Source organism: Poecilia formosa, unplaced genomic scaffold, assembly GCF_000485575.1.
Source record: "Poecilia formosa unplaced genomic scaffold, Poecilia_formosa-5.1.2 Scaffold38, whole genome shotgun sequence".
Classification (NCBI taxonomy): domain Eukaryota; kingdom Metazoa; phylum Chordata; class Actinopteri; order Cyprinodontiformes; family Poeciliidae; genus Poecilia; species Poecilia formosa.
Window position 1 is genome coordinate 1098147 of NW_006799977.1, and position 24469 is coordinate 1122615.

At 37.3% G+C, this 24469-nt stretch overlaps 1 protein-coding gene across 1 annotated transcript in view; it reads left to right on the forward strand.

Moving 5' to 3' along the window:
* Positions 1 to 22827, forward strand: part of lrp8 (low density lipoprotein receptor-related protein 8, apolipoprotein e receptor) — a 185690-nt gene extending 162863 nt beyond the window's left edge. Inside the window, exons 15-19 of the mRNA XM_007550837.2 lie at positions 1014 to 1166; positions 4535 to 4906; positions 10290 to 10358; positions 14495 to 14667; positions 17246 to 22827. Coding sequence (XP_007550899.1) covers positions 1014 to 1166; positions 4535 to 4906; positions 10290 to 10358; positions 14495 to 14667; positions 17246 to 17284 — 806 coding nt within the window. The 3' untranslated portion in view covers positions 17285 to 22827. The remainder of the gene's footprint in view (positions 1 to 1013; positions 1167 to 4534; positions 4907 to 10289; positions 10359 to 14494; positions 14668 to 17245) is intronic.
* Positions 22828 to 24469: the final 1642 nt, after the last annotated feature.

Below are 24469 nucleotides of genomic sequence, written 5' to 3' on the forward strand. Positions count from 1 at the left end.
CTTCTTTCTGAAATATTCTGTAAATTAAGCATAAATGTGGTCCAACTTTTGTAGTGAGTGACACACATCCTAGTTATTCTTAACAAGTGTTAATGTATTAAGCAAGAAAATACATCAGAAGGTCGAAACAACCACGACCTGACCTACTTCAGGCGCTTCACCACAACGGCAAGCAGATAAAAAAATAAATAAATAAAAAATCCATGAGTTTGCATTTAGGGCTAAAAGACTTCATTTAAATAATTTATCTATGTGTAGAATACTTAAAAAGACAGTCTTTGCACCTTTCGCTATACGTGAGCACTTTCACAGTGCTCTGCCAAAGTAACATGAATATTTGAACTTTTTCCCTTTTTTCTTTATGCTGCAAATTTCACTATAATGTGTTAGAAAGACTGGCATATAACAATATACAGATGCTCTTCATCAAAGCTAAGATTGAGTTATTTTGCAAAAAATAGCTAAAGAAAAAGTAAACTTTAGATGTTCAAGGCTGGCAGAACCATACATAGAAAACTGCAGCTGTATAATTGCAGCAAAACAGGTTTTACAAATTGTTGACTCAAGAATATGATTGCTCCAGGGTTCCAGATTTTTCTTTGAAACGAAAAGAAAAAATAATCTTCGCTCAACTTCACAATTATGCTCTGTGTTACTCTATCATGTGAAATGCCGATAATGTTAGGATTACTTAAATTTATGGCTGTAACATGTAGAAATATGACAAAGTTCAGGCGGTATGAATAGGTTAAGATTTATTTGCTCTGAATTTGTTTTTAAAATGTGTTTTTACCTCCATAGTTTTGTCAAAATTGTGTACATATCCCTACATTACTTGCATATATGCTAAAACTTAGAAATGTTATATATTTCAAAACTCTTGGGATATAACTGCGATTTCAGACCTCCTACTAAGTGAAGCAAAATAATATCATTTTAAAGATTTTAATTTATTTATCATAGCTTTTGATCCACCGTTTTTTTGTTGTTTTTTTTTCCTCTGGTCTCCTCAGCCCCTGATACCTGCAACATGGGCAGTCTACCAAACGGCGGCTGTGAGTATCTCTGTCTAAAGGCTCCTCAGATCACAGATCATTCTCCAAAGTACACCTGCGCCTGTCCTGATGGGATGGAGCTCGGACCAGACATGAGGCGCTGCGCTGTAGGTATGTCACCTCGAACTGATAAATCACACTATCTAGGGGCCTTTCTAATGGAAGGAACCGTGCAAGATAATGTCACTGGAGATCTGCACTACTGTAATTACGGTCGCATGATGATGGAGTGTCTGCTCCAGTATTAACCCTTGTGCGTGCGAGGATTGAGGCAAACGTAGAGGACTATGGCAAGTGATACAAGTTTTACGTGTGTGGAGTCGGTTGGACCCCATTTCTACACACAACGGTTAAGCTGGTAATGGAGTTTCCACTTCCCCACCATGGTTGCTTTAGAGTTACGTTTTCTGTAAGTAAATGCTCATCTTTTGGCTTTGTGTTTGAGTTTCCTTATTGCAATGATAACAGGAAGTACTTCCAAAGCTGTTTAAGATTGAAGGAAACAGCAGCCGGTTTTCAAGTAACAAAGTCCTAATGAGACCCACTGTGCTTTAATGTTTGCTCTACGCAATGAAATGCATGCAGGTAATTGTGTTGACTGTGATGAACTTAAAAATTGGACTCCTCCAAAGAATAGCAGACTATGTCGGTAAATGGGTCAGGGATTCTTCCTGCGTGTCCCCAACACACCTCCATTATTTCACTGACCCTATTTCACAGCTCACTTCGTCCGCTGACTCGATAGAGCCGCAACATTTGTGGGGTTGTTATCCTTAATGGATCCGCTCTGTTTTCACACATCACATTTTAGCAGGTGAGGCAGAGGGAGCTGACTCAGGGAAAAGGGAGAAAGAGATGATTATGATGTATGTGGGCCATCACTCACAGTTGCTCTGGGAGGGGGAAGATGAGCGCTGAGCGCACACTCACAGGGCTCTACAGATTCCTTTTTTTTTTTTTTTCAAATTCAAGTATTACTGCTGGGCTCTCACTTATTATACAATAAAATTATATTTGCAGCACTTCACTCCTGCTTGTTGCTGTGTGTGTCCTACTTCTAAAACAGTAAATGTATCTAAAGACACAAACATAATGTCTTGGCTCTGACAACATGCAAGAAATGTTACCAGATAAAGCGATTGTGACTACAAAAACAATGCAAATTTTGTCTTATGTTTTTTAATATATTTTAATTTGTAAATTGCTGGTTATGTGATGCAAATATTAGCCAGGTACAAAAGTTATATTTCAAGTAAAAATAATAAGTTTAAAGCGTAATATCCTGGGTGCTAAGATCTTTTAAAGGAATTGGTCTCGGCCCGTTTCCCATTCCTGGTCCTCAATGCTCGCTACCCTGCATGTTTTAGGTGTTTTGCTGATTTAACACACCTGATTTCAATTGATGGCTGACTAACAAGCTTTTGCTGAACTAGAAATATCTGAGTCAGGTGTTTCAAAGCAGGGAAACATAACATTCAACACACCTTGTAACTGGAATACACACTTTCTCTGTAGCCTAAGTTTCTACTTTTTCCCATGAAACTCACTTACATGTGAAAAAGATTCTAAATGTAAAACGTTATGTAGCAGTGGACACAGATAAAAAGAAAAAGAACAAATGCTTTAAAACAATATTTCAGGCTGTTTAAGAAGGCGGAGAAAACATCTCAGGAAATTACAGAAACTGCTAAGAAATTTGATCAGAAAAAAACATCCTGATCACCAATCATTGAAATGTTTGTCCAAATCTAATGGAAGAAAAACAACAGTGGAATTCAGACTATGTTTAACAGTGGAAGTGAGGCTTTTCCACTTGCACAATGCAAAGAGAATTCCAGAGATTGGAACTGAACAGCTCTGTAGCCATAAGAAAACCATTTATTATCAGTAAGGCTAACCTGAGAAAAATCCTTGCATTTTTAAGGGAGAACAAAGATTGGACTTTGGAGCAAAGAATAAAAGCTAATATGGTCTGATGAGTCCAGATTTACCCTGGTAATAGTTGTTTATTTATATATATATAAAGCCACTAAACATTTTTAGTTGCATTGGAGCATATGTATAGGTGTTTCTTATGGCAACTCCTCAAGCATGCTGCTTCTTTTTGTGACATAATGGAAATCCAGAAAGAACCAGCAAAATATCAGAAAGATAGATGAGGGCTTACACGTAGCAGGTTCATCCTTGGCTAAAATTATGAGCAAAATGTGTTTATCAGCCTGAGAATGAAATCAAAAGACCTTGTGAAGGTGATGGCTGAAGTTTGTAAAAGTGTCATTATCCACAGCAAAGCAAGTCGTACTGACATGGGCTGCAAAGCCGCTCAGAGAAAAACAGCTATTACTTCAAAAATGATATGAAAACACTGTTTGCAATCTATAAATGCAGTCAGGGAAAAAAAGATACATTGTTTATGGCATGAATTTGACCATATGGAACTTTATTAAATATGTGTGAGCATGTGAACATCAGGTGAACAGTGAAGCACAGGCATGGCAATAACATGTTCTGAGGATGTTTTTCTATAGGAGCGATCAGTCAGTGCAATTTTCAAAACATATTTCATTATGAGGAATGAACATTATGAAGAAATGATGAAGCCACATTTAAATACATCAGCCAGGAAATTAAAGCTTGAGCACAAATGGGTCTTTAAAATGGGCAATGTGCTGAGTAGAGCACATCAATGGACACAGATAATCATTTATAAACTTTGATAACATGTTTCTATATGGAAGAATGAGCAGCAAACTGTTGGGAAAACATTGTATCCAAAATATTTGACCAAAGTCATGCAGTTGAAAAGACAATTCTACCAAATATTATGAAAATATTTTTTAATCTCAAGAAGTAAAAAAACGAATTTGGCATTTAACAAGCAGACATATTTGTGTGTATCCTAATTAAAACAGAAATGACTCTGATTAATTTTACATAAGGGAAAAAGTTGTCCCATTTTTATACAGTCAAAGTAAATATCTGGTTTCAACTTATGGTGACAAATGTCACCATAAGTCACCTTATACATAATCTACTGTGCTGGTGACACATTTTTTCCTGATTAAGCAACATCTTGTAACATCAAACTACCTCTGTATATACATATTTTTTCCATTGTTAGTTTCACTGTTCAATACTTTTTCATCTGTTTACGCACTTTTAATTTTTTGAACAACTGATGAATATTGCTAAAGCTAAATTATGGTATTTTCTACATAGGTAAAAGAAAGCTACACCAAAGTTTACTTGATACGGTGCAACTCACTGGATTTAAAATGTGAACATGTCAAACAGAATTATCAGAAAATTATGCATACTGATCACCTTTGTATCTTTTCAAATGATCCCTGTTATTTCAATGAAAGTTTTAAAAAATGCTACACTTACAGTTTAGGGAGTTGGCATCTTGCCCCTAGTTTTCTCTTGTCTAAAGTAAAACAGATTTATCAACATTGCCTATTTTTTTTTCTTATGCACAGTGCGAATCAGGACAACCACCACAGTTGCCCCAACCACCACAAGCACCACGACAGCAACTACAACAACAGCCACGACAACTACGACCACCAGTCCTGCCACCAGCACTACCACCATGACTCCCACCACAACAAGCACTACCACTTCTGCTGCCACCCCACCGAGGACCACAACCAGGCACCACATGACACCAAAGCCCCCTCAGACCTCCAGAAGCAGCAGGATCACCCAGCCACCTGTGACACAAGCCGCCACAAGCACAGAAACTACCAGTTTGAGCAGCACCAGCCAGACGTCCACACAAACACCCTTACTGGGCCCAGTGGCACCAGACAGCATTCAGAGAGAGACCAATGCTAACCTCTCCCACAGAGGTAGGTATAATGGTGAGCAGGGTTAGGTTTGAAGTGAAAGCACGCTGTGTGTGCGAAGCCACACTTTCATTACCTCCTGCCATTACAGCAGCAGGAAGCTAAAAACCAATATTTCCATCAGCTGCCTCCTCTTTTCTGGCTCCCCTTCTCCTTCATCTCTCCTTCTGACCATCTGTCTATCCACTGTGTGACCTCTTCTTGTCCTCCTTTTCTCACTTATTCACAGCAAATCCCTCCCCAGTAAATCTGTCGGCCTTCTTATTTCTAGTCCCTGGTCACCAGTTTCTAACAGAGGTGTCAGCGCTAACAAACGATAGTTTGCTGAATTTTCTACAGCCTCTGCTCATCACTCTTCTTCACTTTGACAGCTTCTCTTCATCTATTCCTCCCTATCTCTACCCTTCACTCTCTCTCTGCTTTTGTTTTTCACTCCCAAAAACTGGCAGCATTTTTCTTACAGACACCGGTCAGCCTTAACTTGATTAAGAAAACAGACTAGAACACCACTATTCATTTTTGCAAAGTATTCACATGATTTAATTTGAAGATGCCATCTTAAGAAATAAAAGCACTTATCACTAGCTACAATTTTTCATTTTTCAAAGACAGACTAGTATTTTTGTCAATGACCAAGATAAATTATTTGGACTTTTTCTTGGTACACTAATTAATTATATGAAAATATAAACATTTGTCTTTTTTTTTCCTTTCAGTTTTTAGTTTACATCAACACTTGCAGCTCTGATGAACATTGATTTGACTATTAAGCAAATGTTATAAAAAAAAAGCAATCTCAAATTTCAAAAACTCCAATTCTTTCAAAATGTTATGTACGTGTTATGTGGTAAATTTGTTTTCTTAGAAAATTTGTACTTACCCAAATAAAGTCCTAGAACTAAACTATATAATTTTCTTGTCTAAACCTGGTTGATTGTATTAAGACGCCAACTGGTTCCCCAGATAACCGTTAGACATTGGAAAACTCAAACTCTGGTCCTGGAGGTCCAGTGTCCTGCTATGTTTACATGTGTTTGTGGTCCAATTCATCAGTCCAGACTGGATGTATACAGCAAATAAAGTATAATTATGTAACATCATTATTAGATCAGAGTGCCAACATTATTGTAGCTTCTATATACATTTCTTAACAGTAGGACAATGCTACAAGTTAAAATACTTATGCGATTAGAATTCTGTGACATTTCCAACCAAATTCATGGCAGACTGCTTTAGATGGATGGAGTTATGTATGCTACAATATCACAAGTGCAGAAAGGGAATACTAATTCCTTAGAAACCCTGCAGAGTTCTATTTTAGTGCTGCACTATCTGATGCTATGCCTCTGTCTGAATTGATGAAGATTTATTCCCAGCCATCTGCTAAATCTTTAAGTTGCCTGACACTGCAGGGGACTTGGTCGGTATACAGAAGGGTTAATTCTGTAGAACGCTGAAGATTTTCCACTTCTCAACTGAAATTACATGCAATATACTTGTGAAGGATTTGACATTTTACAAAATGAAATGTAGCTCTTCATGTTTAACCCTACCTAAAAACAAATTCTCAATTTGTTAACGTATGTTGAAATACAAGTAACAATATGACAGAGTTCCTTTCTCTTGATTTTATAGTAATCCACTGACTGAAATGAAACTTGACATTTTTGTTGTACTGTAAACCTGGTGTAGTTTTCTATTCAGTGTTGTCTTAATATGTTTGGAAGTGGAAGGTTAGTCAAGGTTGCTGCCATTTGTTTCCGATCTGCAGTTTGCCTATTAGATATCACAAAATCCTCTGACTGCTCTTTGAAATAATAAGGATAATAATGTTGCTTGATATCAAATAGAAAAAGGCATTCCTTTCACAGAAAAGCAGAGCACATATCACACTGAACTTATTGAATATTGTGTGCTTTCAAGTCTAATGCTCTGTTTTTAGCTTTTTCATTCATTTTAGTTTCTTTTTACTTGTGATTTAAGTAAAAAAATGTGTCCACTTTTAGAACCCTGCCAAGTTCATCAATGTCACTTTTCTCTCTGATTCAAATACGAAAACTGTGGCTTTCAGCTGTGGTCAAGGAGAAACAGATTTTGGCTATGCCTGAAAAGAGGTTGAGCACTTGGGGAAAAGCACACTAAAAATAAGGTCACGAGCACTTTGAATGCAATAACAGCTGTCTGTGGACTTCAGCCAAAGGATAAAACACAGAGGGTACAAGGACAACAATGGCATTTAGTGAAGTCTGCATTGTGTGAAGTCTTAATTACTTGAGTTTACTGAAGGTTTATTTGTATATAATGTATTTTAACAAAATGGCATAAACAGAAACATTCTGAGCTTAGTACTAGATTTCACTGAAAATACTGATTGGACTGAAATGATAGAAAATAATGAAAATAAAATGTAAATGGAAAGAGATCACAGATAATTTATACTCTGGTAAGTGGGACTTGAAAAATGTGACACTGTCACAGAGATAAGAATTGATGGGATGGAAACAAAGTAAGAGTGGAAGTGATTTTCTAGGAACTTGAAAGTAAGCCAGCTGCATCACTTTTGGTGCCTTGGTATTCCAGAGCCCCCAAAATGCAAGACGCTGTTTGTCTCCGAGTCTCTGAAGCTGTCAGTTCTCTCGCTGCACCACAAATGCTAATCACAAGAGACGCACATTAAAAAAATGGGGCATGAACAAGATGCGTCTGCAAATCCACGAGCCATGAGTTATAATTTTCAACTCGGTGAACACTGGCAAGTTTGCCGGCATCAGCTGCTGTACATGTGTGTCACTGGGGCAGACATCATCAGGTGTGGAAGAGACTAACAAGTAACAAAAGCAGGTTACCAAAGCCCACAACATTTTCAGGCTCATAGATTATTACCTTTTTCTTTTATAGTCTAAAAGATAATTATTTAACCTCCTTTGTTATCATAATAGAAATTAGTTTTTGCTTGTTGTGTTCAGTCTTATCCTTATGAAATATCATAGTGAGGCTTTTTTTATACAATCTGAATATCTGTTATGATTGTTTTCCCACAAAATTATTTGATGTCTGTCTTTAAACACATTTTGAATAAAATAACAGACATATTTTCATTTCATACATGGACATATTTCTAGGAAATGTTTTTGAATTTCACAGTCTTTCTGAAATTAAAAAATCCTTCTAGCAATTATAGTTGTCATGAAAGTGAAGCATTTCTAACGGTCTCCTACTGCCTTTGCTCTCCAGGACTTCCTCTTTTATAACAGCTTCTTTAATAAGATTCTACTAATCCGCCTTTTAGAGTTTTAGAAACCCACTGGACGTCAGTCATACTTTCAGAAAAGCTTAATTCATAACCGCTGACTCAGGACTCGCTGGGTTTGGTGTACCGTCTGGAGCGGTGTATGTATGCATGTACATGCGTCGGTGTTTTTTTTTTTTTCTCCCTATGATTACATTCATACAAAATAATGTGTCTTTCTTCAGTCACATACCATCTGTGCCTTCTTAGCTATGCACAGAACTTCACAGCCTCTTTCTAGAAGGAGCCAATCGGTATGCAGAGCCAGCGCCGTGATCTCCTCTGCTAATCTCCCTCACTTGACTTTACTCTAGCCATCTGATCACACTTTGGCAAACCGTGAGCCTGCTGCTAATAGACAGATTGAGAAAGGGGTTAGTACCAAATCTCAGTACCAACCTGTTGGGGTGAGAACGTAAAGCAAGTGGATATTCAAAGGCCTTTTTAGTATTAGACGGGGGCTAGTTACCTGTATTAAAGTATAACAGAAGTTTTACGAAGTCACAGTTTCTAAACTGCTGTTTTTATGTCATACTGTTTCTACATGGTTCAGTTCCTAGACTTTTCTGGGCTGTACAGAGCGAGGCCTGCCTTCCTCTAATGTAAATTCAAAATTACTTTATTATTTATTTTAAGATGTCTTCAAGTCAAAACAACTTTGTGCTTTCATGGCTGGTCGCCTGGATCCCTAAATATGCATATTACCTTGTTATACTGAAGTTACTTGCCAGATATTAATTTTCCAAGAAAGTTAATAATCTTACTGTGCAATTTAAGAAATTCTGAAACCTTTAAAGCAGTTAATGCTTAGTCATAACCTAAAATACTGATAATTGACAGGGTCTAGTTATACATGCTAATCTGTCTTTTATTCAATGCAATGTGAGAATAGGTTGTGGAATAAGTGTGAGACAGTTATTATGGCTTCGGTTACAGATTACTGACATTTATGCAACACATATTTCTCTGAAGTCTAAAGATATGTTTAAGAAAGAAAAAAGAAATTTGATTTTCAGTTGGCATTATGATATGATCAAGCACTCATGTTACCCAAAGTCACTCATAATTGGCTTAATAGTCTTTGTGACAGCTTCTTCCCAGAGGCCCATGATGTCAAGTAACTGAACTCGGTAATTCAAACCAAACCTAAAAGAAACTCCATCAAGAAGACTTCCTCAGCCCAGGTCAGAGGACGGCTCACTCTTAAAAGATTTAGCTGCACTAAATGTTTTAGTTTGCATCATTTGCTAAGATGATGCAAACTGCAGGTGTCATAAGCAGTTTTGTGAAGCAATAGATTTTGGTTGACAGGGAATCTGACTTTTTAAGTAGAAGCAACTTGTTTTACTTGTGTGACTTTGTAAATAGTGACTTGTGAGAAAAAGATAATACTCTGTACAGTAAGAAAGCTTTAAGGAGATCTTTAGTCAAACATCTCCCTCAAGAAAAATCACACATCATTATAACTGTTATCATAAATACGCTATATTTTTTAGATTTTTTTTGTAATAAATTTGAACACCTTTCATATTATTTTGTTTTACAGAATCATTTAACTACCATACTGCATTGAAACTTTATTGTTTTAGTCAAGTTTATGACATTAAGCGTTTTTTATCAGTCCATCACTCCCTACAAAATGCATTGGTATTGTTTTGCATCAGCATTTTAAAAACACAGGCAAAATAGCAAAAAAAAATGCTGAAGGTCATCTGGAGTCTCTCAACACAGTTCGAGTCTGACATGAATTACTTGTTGCCAGATATATATTTGGAGCTGCATTCAAATACTTTCTGATGCATTGCTTTCTCATATTGCTTTGCACTCTTCTTGTATAAAAAAAAAAAAACTCATTGCATTTTTATTGCTTCCTGGTGTGATACAATCACACTTCATTTACACATGCTATTAAAAAAAACAAAAACAGTCTGCAGATGGGCTGCTCGTCTTTTTATCATGCAAATGTGCTTTTCTAGCAGGATGCCCTTCTGTCCAACAAACTTCTAATTCTTCTTTAAGATGTGGTTGGGGATGTACCGATGAGCAAAACTTCTTGCTGATTTTGCTTTTATTTTTTTATCTTCTTGTTCATCGCAGCTGCAAGTGATCACTACCTCATAGGTAACAACATCACAGTTGCCGTTTTGGGAATAGTCATTCCGATTGGTGAGTACACTTTAACTATCCACATTGTTTTTGCTCTCTGCTTGCCTGCTTCTCCGTCCTTTGCTTGTGTCAGAAGTTCTGCAAACTGTTTGTGCGTGTGGCGTTTTGTGTCTCGGGCTGCATGCTGCATTATCCTGTATGTTTATGCATGAATGACGAGAATATTTTTCATAAAATATGTCAAACACATACAGAATTATTGGATATATGCATCTTTTTCTACTTATTATATGCTCAACAGTGAATTCTGAGTATCAAATAATATGTTAACACCAAAATGAGCTGTAATGCTATTGAAAAACAGGCTCCCAGCTAAAGAAATCCCTTGTAACGCGGTACACTCATCAGTCAGTGAGTGAGTGTGTAGGCCTCTGTAATGTTAACATTATATTTATGAGAAATAGAGAACCAGTTTTGTTTTTTTTCATCACATTGGTCCAGCTGTTACAACATTAGATCCATGTTTACAATGTGATAATATTAATCCATGGCTCTATATCAATCAAGGGCTCTAACAAATTAAATGCAGTTGCTGAAATATGTTTATAAATGATAAAAATTACTTCACTTTCTTAATTACAGGCATAATTAATAATTAAAATGCTTTAACAAGTTCAATAAAAATTTCTTCTGGAAGGCACAACATTTTTTCAGTGTTATACACAAATGTATACATCCACCGTGGTGAGAGAAATGTGTGAAAGCCCTGAAATATATGAATCTGTTGTTGCTGTTATAACTTGACATTCTCTGTAGTTCAAGATTTGCATCTCTTACATTCAAAATTTAAGAAACTTGAGTTTTTAGACTTAAAATTGGCAAATACTAGTGGGTAAAAACAATATCTAGGAGCCCTTTCCTGAACACAAATTTACCATACTTAAATATAATACTTGCTTCCCCCCTACCCCCATTTTGAAGATTAAGAGTAACAAAAATTGACATTTTATTTATACCCAATTGAAATTTGGTTAGAATTTAAAATGTATTTTAAAGTTATTTCAGAAGAATTGAGAAGGCTCTGATAATTTTCTCATGGATGATTAGTTTTTTTGTGTTTTTTGAAGCGATTAATTCTTAACCTGCAATTTCATTTTTATTGTCTAATTGCAGTCTTATGCATGGAATTTAAAAACATGTAGTGTGAGATTAACAATATATAGATGCATTCTCTTTTCTGTTGAGGCTTTTTTGCACATCTTTATGTGAGGGGTTCTGTGTACTCTGAAACCATGATTTGACATCCAGTTGCATATCAAAAAATAAACCTGCTCAGTAAAATTATTATATTCTTTTAGCTCTCATTAAAACAATTATTATATTCTTTTAGCTCTCATTAAAACTAAGATCATATTTTCTGGAAATATTTAATAATTTCATGGGAAAAGGGCTAAATGGGCAAATAATGACCTTTTAGTGCCAGGACATGCTGCTAATTGACATCTCTTTCATTTCTAATTTTGAATAGTCATGGGAGCTCAAAGACTTTTTATATGCACTTTTTTTATCCTTGTTTTATCCTCAACAGTGGAGATATGAGCTCATTAAAAACATAACCCCTCAGAGACAGTTAACCCTTTCAACCTCATCCCTTATTCTGTCCTTCTGCCAGTCGCCGCTGCTACAAATCCCTCAATATAAATTTTTGGCATCTTTGAAACATTAATTATTGTTGGAAGTCCACAAGGGCTGGGATTTCAGCAGCCCCGACTCTGCACTCTCCTCCAGTTATGCACCACCCACTGTTCCATAAGAGGGAAGCGTACCAGCCCTGATTAACAGTATTTAGTAGAAGTCAGGCTGTTACAATGCTCTCTAATTGGAGTGAAATATTGTACAAAACCCAAAAGCTGATGTTTCTTTGATTTTAACCAATAAGCATTTAGGCAAGATGGATTAAGTCACACTGGGATCTTTTTTTTTTTGTCTTTTGTACAACAAAAGTGCAATTAGATTGGGCTTCCGTTGGGGATGAAAGCACATCTAACGGTGTGAGCACACATATTATCATATGCAAACATAACTATTTTTGTCACACTGGTTTGTCTGTTAGTTCCTCATACAAAGTCTGTTCACACTCACATTGGTTCTGCAGGGCAGTTGGGCATTAATGCCAATATGGTAATGAGTGGAGAGAGACGGCGCTTATCTCAAATCCTCCAAAGCCCTCCCTTCCTTTCCTCTCTTCCCCTCTCCATTCTCCTCTAATAACCCCGTCCAAAAAGCACCACAGCCAGACCGTCTGCAGATACTCTTTCATTTTGCAGTCAAGGCGAGAACAAAATTATAAATCATATCCCAAATGGAGCACCGGGATAATGTGCTGATGACAGCTAAGCAACCTTGCAGGACTTTTATTAAAAAAAAAACACAAGAGCTAAATCAATTGCCTCCGGTCTTGAATGCTACATGCTTTTATGTTGCAATCTTTGTTTGCCTCTATTGATGTATGTGTGTGTGTGTGAACATTGAGGATGGGGTTTTATAGTATATGGATGATTGCAAATGGAGGCACTCATTGAGGTAAACTGTGCATGTTGATTAATGTGTATGTGTCATTCTGTGAGATGAGGGGGAACATGCAGTACTGGATCCACACCTAATTTCTTTATAATTTGCTTTTAAGTCGTCTTGAGCCGGGCTGCTAAAGATTTTTTATTTGGATTTTTGTTTTTTTCACTTATTTTCTGTCTTTGAAACAGAAATATTTCCTTTGTTTAATTAATTTAACTCCAGTGACACACAAAAGTTACGCAAAAACAAAAGATTCACCATTATATATAAATAAATAATAATGATAATTGCCGAGACCAATGTTGGTCCCTTTAATTTTTGTAAGTTTTTGTTGGTACAACCACAAATTATTGCATTTCATTTGGATTTTATTTATTAGAAAGAAAAAATCCATTCTTGTGGAATTAAAGGAGCATAATACATTTTCAAATTTATTACAGAGGTGTGGCTAGATAGAACAATGTATTAATCGAACAAAATAAGTATTGCTTACCATAGGAAAACAAGGGAACGATATGCTTTGGTCAGATGAGAATGTTGAATGTACCTCTCCACTGTGAAAAACAAAGTAGTGATTTTCTTGAGCAGTGGAAAGGAAGCTGGTCACATAAATGCACATCACTTCTGTTCAGATTTCTGTGACCTTTTCCTTCTGATTCACAAAAAGAGGCACATATTTGCGTTGTGTAGAACATAAAACACCAATAAGCTACACCAAGGTTTTGGGTTGCAACATCAAAAAATGTGGTGCCTGGTCTGACTACATACAGTTTAATGGGTATGAATACATTTACAAATCACTCTGTATTTTAGCACATACTGCCTAAGGTGTAAGATCACAAAGACCTCTGTGCTGAGAGTCTTACATACGTTACATTATCAACTAATGAATTATTCAGCACTCATATATTCTCAGACCTGAACAATATATGGCTTATAAGGTTTTTAGTTCCCTAATTTGGAAATACATGATTGGTTTTATTAGTATTTTCTAATTATATGTTTGCTCTGACAGTTCCTCTTTAATCCTTTTTGTATCTATTTTCAAACAAACACCAAAAAGCATACAGAAAATGAAAAAGCAGTCAAAGACTAAAGACTCTCTGGAGGCAAAATATAAAGACAATTGGGATGGTTTTAAAATGTTTGCACTGTATTGTGGTGAATTAAGTTTGAAGGCTCATTGTTTTATTATTTTTATGTTTTATTTTTTACAGATTATAGATTCAGTTACTATTACTTTGGCAATGAGCAAATTCATGCCTTTTTTCTACTGGTGCAATTTTTGTGTACTTTTATTTATTTATTTCTTAAAATATTTTTCCAGTTTTTATCACAACTCTTGTTTAATTGCAGAAAAAAATACAAGATTTGCATTGAATCCTTTTTGAAAAAAGAAAAGTAAAAAAATAATTGATGCTTACTTTATCTTCTCTATTTAATTCTGTAAAAAGAAATAAAACGATGAGCCTTCAGCTGATAAAAGAAACAATGCAAGCTGTGTTTATGTTTGTGTTAGTGCTTAAAGCGCCGCTCCGTGTCCCCTGGGCTGTGTTAACGCTCCCGCCGTGTGTTGTTGTTGTGTGTGTGTTAAACACATGCAGTCCCTATCCTTGCCACAGTGGTCATTGGATTGCTCTGCACCGGCGGCTACCTGGTTTGGCGCAACTGGCGACGCAAGAACACCAAGAGCATGAACTTCGACAACCCCGTGTACCGCAAGACCACGGAGGACGACGACGATGAGATTCACATCGGCCGGCACAGCGACTCCATCGGTCACGTCTACCCGCCAGTGAGTGGCAGCCACAGCCAGCCATTCATAGCGCTTCCACTAGGGGGCGGCGTCACAGACAGTAACTCTCACTGGTACTCAGGAGCACCGATGCTTTCCAGTGGCAAATGAGGGCATACCAGGAGGGAAAAGGAGGTCTTTGGAAATTTTTGAGGTTTGAGAGGATGCTCAAGGTTCCCCAGTGGGAAGAGAGAGCAGGCTCGCACACGCACACTTCCAGATGTTTACATATCATTTTTAAGTCACTGAGAGCACCAACTAAACACACCTATGTCATTCATCGGGCAATGTCCCTCACATTAAGCAACCACAACATTCCTAATATCATCCCTCATCCCATTTGTTTTTGCGTTGTGGTAGTTGCACCTGGTTGCAATTGTGCTTCCTGTCAAAATTCATCTTCTTATCACAAAAGGAGCTGTTGAATTCAAGGTTTCTGTTTCCGTTTTTATTTTTGCAGATTAACTAGATGCTTGCCACTTCATAAACACAACAATTTAAATGGATAATAACAAAAAAATACATTATCCAAACCGTGGGACACCAAAGCTCAGGCACTCTGTTTTCATTATGCAAAATATTATTCCAATTTGGACATTATTGAGGGAATAAAGTGGATCAGCTTTGCTGATGTCTTGAAAGCTGGACAATGGAGCTCAAGGCCTTCCCAGCTGTGCACGTCTGTTTTGTAATGACTGAGAAAATAATAAACGTATAAAGAAAGCTCAAACCAGGACAAAAGACAGGCTGAAGCTAAATTGATTTCACTTTCCCAGCTTGAGTCCAATAACTTTTAATCTCCTCACCACAATCCACACATCTAGCCTGTTGATTTCTTGTTGATGTGGATGTATTTCTGATTAATCCAGCTCACAATTTACAGATGCAACTCGATGAATTAAGTTGTCATTCATTTCTGTGATTAAATTAAAAAAGAAAATCTCATATATAGACTTATTACACACAGAGTGAAATGTTTTATGCGTTTGTCTATTTGCTGTGATTATGGAAGCCCAAAAGTTAGTAAACTAGAAAACTGGAACAAAAAAAAGACTTTTTAGCACAAAGTTGTAACGTCCATGTTTAAAAACAAAAATGAATGTCTTGATATTCATTAACAGCCTCCATAAGGAGCATAAGCTCCAAAAAAAATCATTGCTAAAGAATTTAGCTGACTGTGCAGAGTGGAGTATGAGAGTACTTTAATTGAAATTTGACTGAAAGAAAATGTGCTTGAATGAAAAGGGCATAATCAACAGGGGTAGACAGAAAGTGTTTTGAAGCAAGGCCTGTTCAGCAGTTAGAGGGAGATTCACAAAACTTGAACTACAGCTAGAGACGAAGTTTTAAGGGCAGCAACAAACACATATACTGAGGACATGTGCTACCCCTGTCCCTTTCTCCATGGCACTCCTGACCCAGAAACGACATCAGAAGCGCCTTACCTCGGCTCATTATTTCATTGGAAACTTGGGTCCCAGAATCTCCAAGAAAAGAAGCACAGAGTCCAAACTCATTGAGGTCCAGTGTGATATTTCCACAGTGAAAGCAGCTATCTTCATGCTTCTGTCTGCTGACAAGCACAGTGGGGATTCTATGTGTCTAACATATCTTGTTATTGTTCCTATGTTAGAACTGAATGTTTGGTTTTAATTACCTTCATGACATGGTCATCAAACCTTACCAACGCAAACACATAAGTCACTGTTGTGTGTAAAGAATCTATATAATGTGAGATTAACTCTTTGAACTGATTAATGAAATTAATTAACTTCCCAAAGATATTCTAATGAACCAGGATGGACCTGTGCAGCAAAAATGCATTATCAGGACACTCAGGATGTTTATTTTATGTAATACGTTTAGGTTGATGGGAAGACTTCTGTTAAGGATAGCCAAAACGTAATTACTGAGAGAGAAGGAAGTGGTGTGCTTTGATCGGTTGTCATGGTAACATTGATTTCTTTGTGGTGCTCTGTAGAGGAGGGGGGACGGGGGGAGAATTGTGGGTATCCCTGGCACGATGACATGCTAGAAGCATGCACACACACACACGCGCACAGGCATAAAACAGGTGCACGATTAAGATTCAAGGACGAAAGAAGAGCACTGTTCAGTGAAGAGCAGGAGAGAGGCGACTATTTTTCTCTTTCCAGCAGTTTTTTATTCATTTACGTATGTAAAAATCTCCTTCTTTGTGTTTGATTTTTACACTTGATCTCTTTCTCTTTGTCTCGCCTTCTCTTCTTCTCGCCTCTTGTGTCAGGCAGGTCATGCAGCCCAAGAAATCTTTCTGGTAAAATATGGGCCAGACATTTGAGCCGTAAGCAAGAACGCTGCATTCCTGGTCTACTGTACGAGCAGCCAGGGAAGGAAGGAAAGTGGAAGCACATGGGGGGATTTGGAGAAACGATAATTAGGAAAGGTCAGGGAGAGGAGGGATAATTGTGAGGAGAAAGACCAGAAGAAAGATAAAGGTTGCATTTTTCTTTTGGTTTCCTTGTTGACTATTGTGTGGCTCTGTTTGTCTGCTCCCTCAGCCTGCTGTGGTAACCATCTTTTCATCTGCTGTTTACAGCGCGTGGCACTCAGTCTGGAGGATGATGGCTATCCCTGATGAGGGGGGGATGCAGCCTGCTCACCCCCCTCCCCTTCAGTCCCTTCCTATCCCTTCTCTCAGCACAGCCTCCGCACCACTACAATGAGGCCAGTACAACGCAGAGGGGAATGAGATGGAGTCCACATTTTGCCTCCCCCTTTTTAAGTAGCAAGGATGACTTGCACATGTCTTCTCCTTCTTTCTGACTACTACTACTAGGTACTACCACTTTCATTAGTGTCAGTTTAGTAGCCTCTGCTCCACTCCTCTCTTCCTCTTCTGCTGCTTCCTAACAGTAGTGGCGTGTGAAAATGCTGCTAGATTATATCCTTCACACTAACCTCATTTGAAAATTGAAGGCAAAGGCCGGTCACCAGAAGTGGGGGGAGAAATGCCTCATGTTTTGACTGTTTTATTTATTTATGCGTTTTAAATATGTAATCTGCATCTGTCAGTGTGAAGTCCTAAAGGCGAGATTACTTGAGCAAGTTTGCACAGTGCATCAGAAGTCAAGGATGTCATATTTCCTCTGGTTTCCTGAACTTTACAAGTTCACAAGCCTTTTTTTTTAAACTTTGAAAGAAAAAGGCCATCTATTATTTGTACACTGACATGTTGTGATGCTAAACATAGTTGAGGGGACAGGAGAAAAGAAAAAAGGGATGAGGCTGTCTGGATGTTTAGAGGTGGTTTTGGGGTGAAATAGTGGTGGAGGCAGTTTTTCTTTCTGGCTGATTTGTGCCTCCAGAAGGTTGTGCCCCAAGGTAAAAAGCAGCAAGGCAGACAGGACAATGGATTGTGGGTAATCCCCCTCTTTGTGTCAGAGGTATTCACAGAGTCAATAATGAGCTTGACTTGGCTGATTAGCTGTGATGGGTAGAGTTCATATATTTCTTACATTTTTCTGTTTGTGTTCCTTCTTCCTTGTGTGACTGCCTTGGATATGAATATAGAGCTGCTACTCGGAAGCAATTATGCACAAAAGACGTCATTAACATTTTAAGATTTTAAAAGAATGTCCTGCTTTTGTATGTTATGATTTCTAGTGGTGTAATTGTACAGGGAAAGACATGTTTGAAGTTCATATTTTATCATCTTTTCTGTATTTATCTTCCATTCAGGCGCAGATTAATTTCTTTTCCCTCAGTTTAACTTGTCTCATCTTAAAGTCGATGTACTATAACAGTTAGTGCTGAACTGACCCCATTTCCGTGACTTCCCGGCACTTTTCCCAGTACTATTCCTGGTGTAGCTACCTTCCTGTTAGTGCAACTGGATGAGGTGATGCAGAAAAACAGCCCACGTTTGAAAGACATCAGTCGCTGCTGTCACTGAGTGTTCGCTCTGGTTTTGTGTGAGCAGATCAGTAGAACATCATGCTTGGCTGATCCTGGCACACTGATTTGATTTTAGAGATGGATAGGGAAGAAATGTGTGAGCCAGCGTAAAGAGCCGATCTTCCATTGACTCGCTTCAAACGTGCTTCCAGCCCATTGAATCAGATGGAGTTTATGCCCACTGAAAACAGTAATAATTGCTCATTTCATGTTCCAGTTGTAAATAACTGCAGGCTATAATTATGGAAATGGAAAAAATGGCTGTTACAACAAGCAACTCGCTTACTCTGGACATCATTTAATCATTTGATTCAAAGCATTAAAGATTTGTCTTCCACACCAATTGTTGAAAAAAAAATCTAAATGTTTCAAATGTGAAGCAGCAAAAACTTGTTTGAATGGAACAACCTGCAAAAAATGACACACAGTCTTCCTGTGCTTGCTTACAGTATCGTAGACTGATATCATGAATTCATTGAGCTGTCATAAAAAACGGTTACTATTCAGGGACTTTTGTGGGGTTTTTTTGTTTTTGTTTTTTCTTTAGTTTTTTTTTTTATGTTTGAGTTTTAAATAACTGATAACCCGAGTGGAGGAAGGAAGACACAAGTTAAACAGAAAAATCTCTGTAGATTATTTACCTGAATTCCAGCAGTGCTGCATTGTGACATTCTGTCACTCTCGTCCTTAGAAAGATTTTGCTCATTCCTGTCCAACAGGTTGATTATTTGACCATTCTTATCTGTAAAACTGGTGGAGTTTAGTTTAATTGGTTGGTCTCCTGGCACAGACCTGACACCCCTATTGAAGGTGTGGTGGGCTATTTTTAATAATTGAGACAGGAATTTTAGACAAGACAGTTTTGAAAAATCACTTCCAAATTGTCCATTTCATTGTCAATGAGCCTACTTCCAATGCACTTAACCCTGCAATACATACTTATAGGTAACAAAAGTTACAAGTGTTGAGCTTTGGCTAACTCCAGACAGTTCATCTTGCCTCCTGTATACTCATGCAGTTGCACCATAACAGTTTTTTCTTGGATTATAGACACCAGCTCAGCAAATTTAACTAAACCATTCTGTTCAGTCATATAAAATAATAATAATAATAACATTCATTGTATGCTAACTTTGTTTCTGCTGGACATTAATATCTAAATACATGGAATTTATTAAAACTAGTGTTTGGGTTTTTACGTTTATTTTTTGATGAATTACAGTTATGGTTTGAAAGAGTGAATTTACACCCATGTGCTATATGCCACGTCTTCATCTTCTTGAAATACCTTAGTGAATTGTTTCAGCTCATCGATTTTGTAGGATATAAGGACTATTTGTAGGTTCCAAACTCATGGGTCCTCTCTAAGTAGATCTGAGAAGAAAGGTCAAATATCTAACCAGATTTGCTAATGCTGCTGCTTATCCATGTTGACTATAAGGAAAGGTCTAATTGGAAATGGTGTTATTATGGCCGGTGCATGACCTTATTCTCCAAATGCTTAAAGTGAACAGCAACTTTAAGAGGAGAAAAGCCCCAGGTCAGATCTTTGTAATTTCTAAGACTGAATTGGTCTCAGACTCTGCTGACAGGACCCTACGCTGAGTCAACTCTGTCCTTTCTGTCCATGTTCGCCTCAGGACTAATGCAGTTTCATGCTGAGAATTTGCAGTTAGGAGGATAAATTGCTTATTTATTTAGCTGCCTGAGTGTGACATTGTGGGAAAGTTATTATTGCTACAGTGCAAAAGACAGATTGGCTGGTTCACTTTGTGGTCACCTCCAGTCTAACCGTCTACTCTGAAGGACACGATGAAAGTCCAGTCTCCAGCTTTGGCTGCTCATTTTATCAGGCAGTAATGTGGACGTATAGGTCAACCTGTGACCTTTGACACAACACCATTAGGGCAAATCGGTGCTCAAATCCCAACATTATTCATAGTTTCACTGTCTGGCCAGCCCATAAACAGCAGGCAAAGGTTATAAAGGTAATTTCTGCTGTGTGCTTATATGCTGTGAGAGTTGATTCAGTTATTGTAATGTAGCTACAATGTCACATGGGTACTTCAGTTTTGGTTAGTGTTTTTTAGTGTAACCGCAGTGTTCAGCTGCTCTGAGAACCAGATTGATGTCTCGTGTTAAGAAACTTGAAATATACAGAGCAAGCAGCTTTTTTGTGCAACCCAGATTGGTTTTGATCATTTGTATTCATGTCAGAAGAACGTCTTGTTTTACTTCGTAGACGATTCAATCTAGGCTCTAAGAAATTTCATTTTTGTTGTAAAGGTGTGGGGGGGGGGGAGCAAATTCCTATTTGCTGCTCCAGATGGTTTCTAGGTGACAGGGTATCCAAGAATAAAAGCCAGGTCTTCACCATGTCGAATAAATATTGTATATACCTCCTCGGTAAAAACTACTAATATTAATATTTAACTTTTAATTTAAACACATAAATTTGTAATTTATTTTTAACAACTAGTAATGCATTTGCTTTCCTTTTTTAAAAAATAGGTCACTTGAATTTCTGTTTAAAACCACTGGTGGTTTATTTATTATGTGTGTTGTTATCTCATCACACTAACTACTAACTTCCCTTATGACTAATCTTAGAAGTGTGCTACAGGGTTGACGGCTATCTTGACTTCTCCTACTTCCTTAAAATTGATTTTTTTGAGTGCTTTTGAACATCGCTCCTCTTCTTCATGTCTCATGCAATGGCAACAATCTTTCTTTTCCTTATCATACTAGTGAATTTACAGTTTTCAGCTGGGAAACGGGGGATTGTTCCACCCATCTTCATCTCAGTCATATGTTCTCCAACAAGGGCTCTCAGTCTTTTTGTTAACAGAATACACTGGAAGATTAAAAGCACTGGAAGGAATAACCCCGAGACCCCGCAAATAACTTGAAAAAGCTTCAGAGCTGAAAAGAAAACTTCTTTCCTGAATATAAACCTGCAGACCACCAAACAATCAGCCAGAAGAAGAAGCAGCCTCCGCTCCAGCTACAATTTAGAACTGTGGAAGGAAATTCACTCCACTTGGCTGGCATTTAGCTCTCGTTGACCCTGTTGTTGACTTTTTCCTTAATCCACCGCTTCCTCTTTTTATTATGTGGGGTTTTTTGGGCTGTGAGTCCTCAGCGTTTGTCAGTTCATTCCTACTTATCATATTTGATCTACTTGATGTTTGATTACTTGAAGGGAAGCGTTCTGTTGACTGCGTTTTTCTACCAGCCAGCATTAAATGAAAGTTTGCGGGCAAGAAGATCGTGGCATCCGTTTCATTTTGATATAAATCATTGCAGACGCCTTTTGTCTGGACAGTCTGTGTGTTAAAAAGAAATTCTCCTGCTTTTGTAAGAACCACCCACCTGTATTTTTTCTGAAAATTGTCATCGCCTGCAAGGAAATGTAAAAGAAAATTCAGCGTCCATTCCACATGACAGGCATTTTTTAAACGCTGTTTGTTGCACAAAACGTTTCAAGAAGCCTTCTGCACTGTGTAAAGAGGTTACATTCTTAGTAGAGGGGGAGGAAATAAAGGGGTTGTGGGTGGGGTGGTGCTGGGGTCTGGCAGTTACAGACCAATGGTTTTGAATCATGAAGTGTAAATAATACGTTTTCATAAAGCTAAAAAAAAGAAAAAAGAAAAAAAAAAGAACCTTTTTGATAATGTTTTAAATGTATCTGTAAAAAAGGTGTAAATAAACTTCTGGGGTTAAAAAGGAGTGTAGACTATATATAAATTTATTTGTACACATGAGCACTGGGTTTCTTTAATATTTGATTGTAACTAAAAATTAATAATCTGCCAAAGTGTTTTTACTTTTTCTCCTGTCTGTTCCATTTGTTTTATTTTACCTTTTAACAGCGGACTGTAGTATTTAATTCTCTGTAATTTAATTTGGTTGTATGTTTTTTTTTTAAATGAGAAGGGGTTTATTTTAATTTATTGGTGCCTTGTTTTGTGCTCCTGTATACTTTCACTCTTTCCGTTTCTCAGTGTTGTGTGTCTGTGGGAGTTTCAGGGGGGATTAACTTGCAGGTTGGTGGAGGGAGGGGGGTCCGGTGGGTGGGTGGTTAAAATCTTTAGCAACTTCTGTACTTACATGGAATCTCTGTACTTTATGCCAAAATGGTCTCACTCACGTTTCTATGAAATCAATCTGTTGATAAATCACTATATATTGATATATTAAATTTATAAAAACTGTCTAAACTTTCCCAGTTGATTATTTCTTTTTTTTCTGCATTTTCACATCAGAAAATCTGACACATCAGCATTTTATCCAGTAATCACCTGCTTTGAAACAATTAAAAATAGCTTATAATCAGGGATATTGAAGAAATGTTCACAATATGGTGTTTGAACTGATATTAATAATTCACCATTTGTATGTGGTACATACAGGATATATTTTTACTCCCCATTAGAAAAAAGATAGACTCTTCATTTTAAAACATAAATCCAGAAATTAAACATGTGGTAAGTACTCAGGATAGATCCCCATATTTTTTGTATGAAAGCCATCAGGCGCCACTGGGAACAGTCTGCGGATTTTAAGTGACCCACATGCACAGGGGGTCACATGTAACATAATGGTGGGTGTGTTTAAAAATGAAAAGCAGTAGCTATACTCGCTTGAATGCCAACCCGGTTGAGCACATCACACTTTATGAAGAGTTTTTAAAGCTTCAAGACACTATGCAAGGTGTCCTGATGGTAAGATTGAGTAATAGCAGTACAGCCACATGAATCCACAAATATTGTCTAATTTAGATGATTTTTCAACCTGGTTGCATGTTTTAGTTTGTTGCGTGGTTCAACACACCTGAATGAATGTTAGCAGGACTTTGACATGGCGAGGAGGTAGTTGGACGATTTGAATCAGTTTTGTTGGAGCAGAGGAACATCTACACTTGGCAGGACACCAGCCCTTGAGGACTGGAGCTGGAGTCCTACGGCAGATCAAGGTATCTTGATGTATCATGATGGCCCAGTGCAAGTTCAGATTTAAATGGAATTGAGAGTCTGTTGTGAGATTTGAGAATGGATCTCCATAGATGCTCTTCACCCAATATGACAGAGCTTGAGCTATTTTCAGAAAAATGGGCAAAACATTTTATCTCTGCACATACAAAACTGGTATAGACACAACCTAAACATCTTCCAACTGCAATTGTAGCATCATAATTCATGTAACAATTCTAAATTATAAATAGACCTGACCAATAGTATATTTAATACCAAATGTATGATTGGAGATCAGCATGAAGTTTGGATTCTTTCCAAATTTCAAAGAACAGTGCATCGACCTTCATCTTTTTTAATAAAACAAAAGTTAATAAAAATGGGCCTCTGTCACAGGGATAGATTGAAGGATGCTTCATTTTATTAAATAAAACTAGATTAATAATGAGCTGTGGGACAGATGTGTCATCTACCCATCACTTCTGCTGCATTTATTAATCTTGCCGTTAATGTTTGTTTTGACACAAATCAACTAACATCATATAAATCACCTTGGCAAAAAGGCTAAACTTTTCAGACGCTGCATATCTTTCAACAAACCCACTGCTTCTTAAGATGTGTGACGTGATCTGTAATGTGATTTCTTTACAATGTTTTACCAAGATTGATTTCCGGGTCACATTCAACCAGATGCAATTCATAAAGCGCAAAATATTATTACTGCTTTGTAAGAGCTGACTCATCCATGAAGTAAACTTTTAAGAACAATTTTTTCATGAGATTAAATTACATAATTTAAGTGAATTTAATCCGTAAAGGTTACTGTGAAGATTTCCAAACAAAACTTTTCTAATTTTGGGGGTTCTGTACTTTTATTATTTTTCTTTTTTATT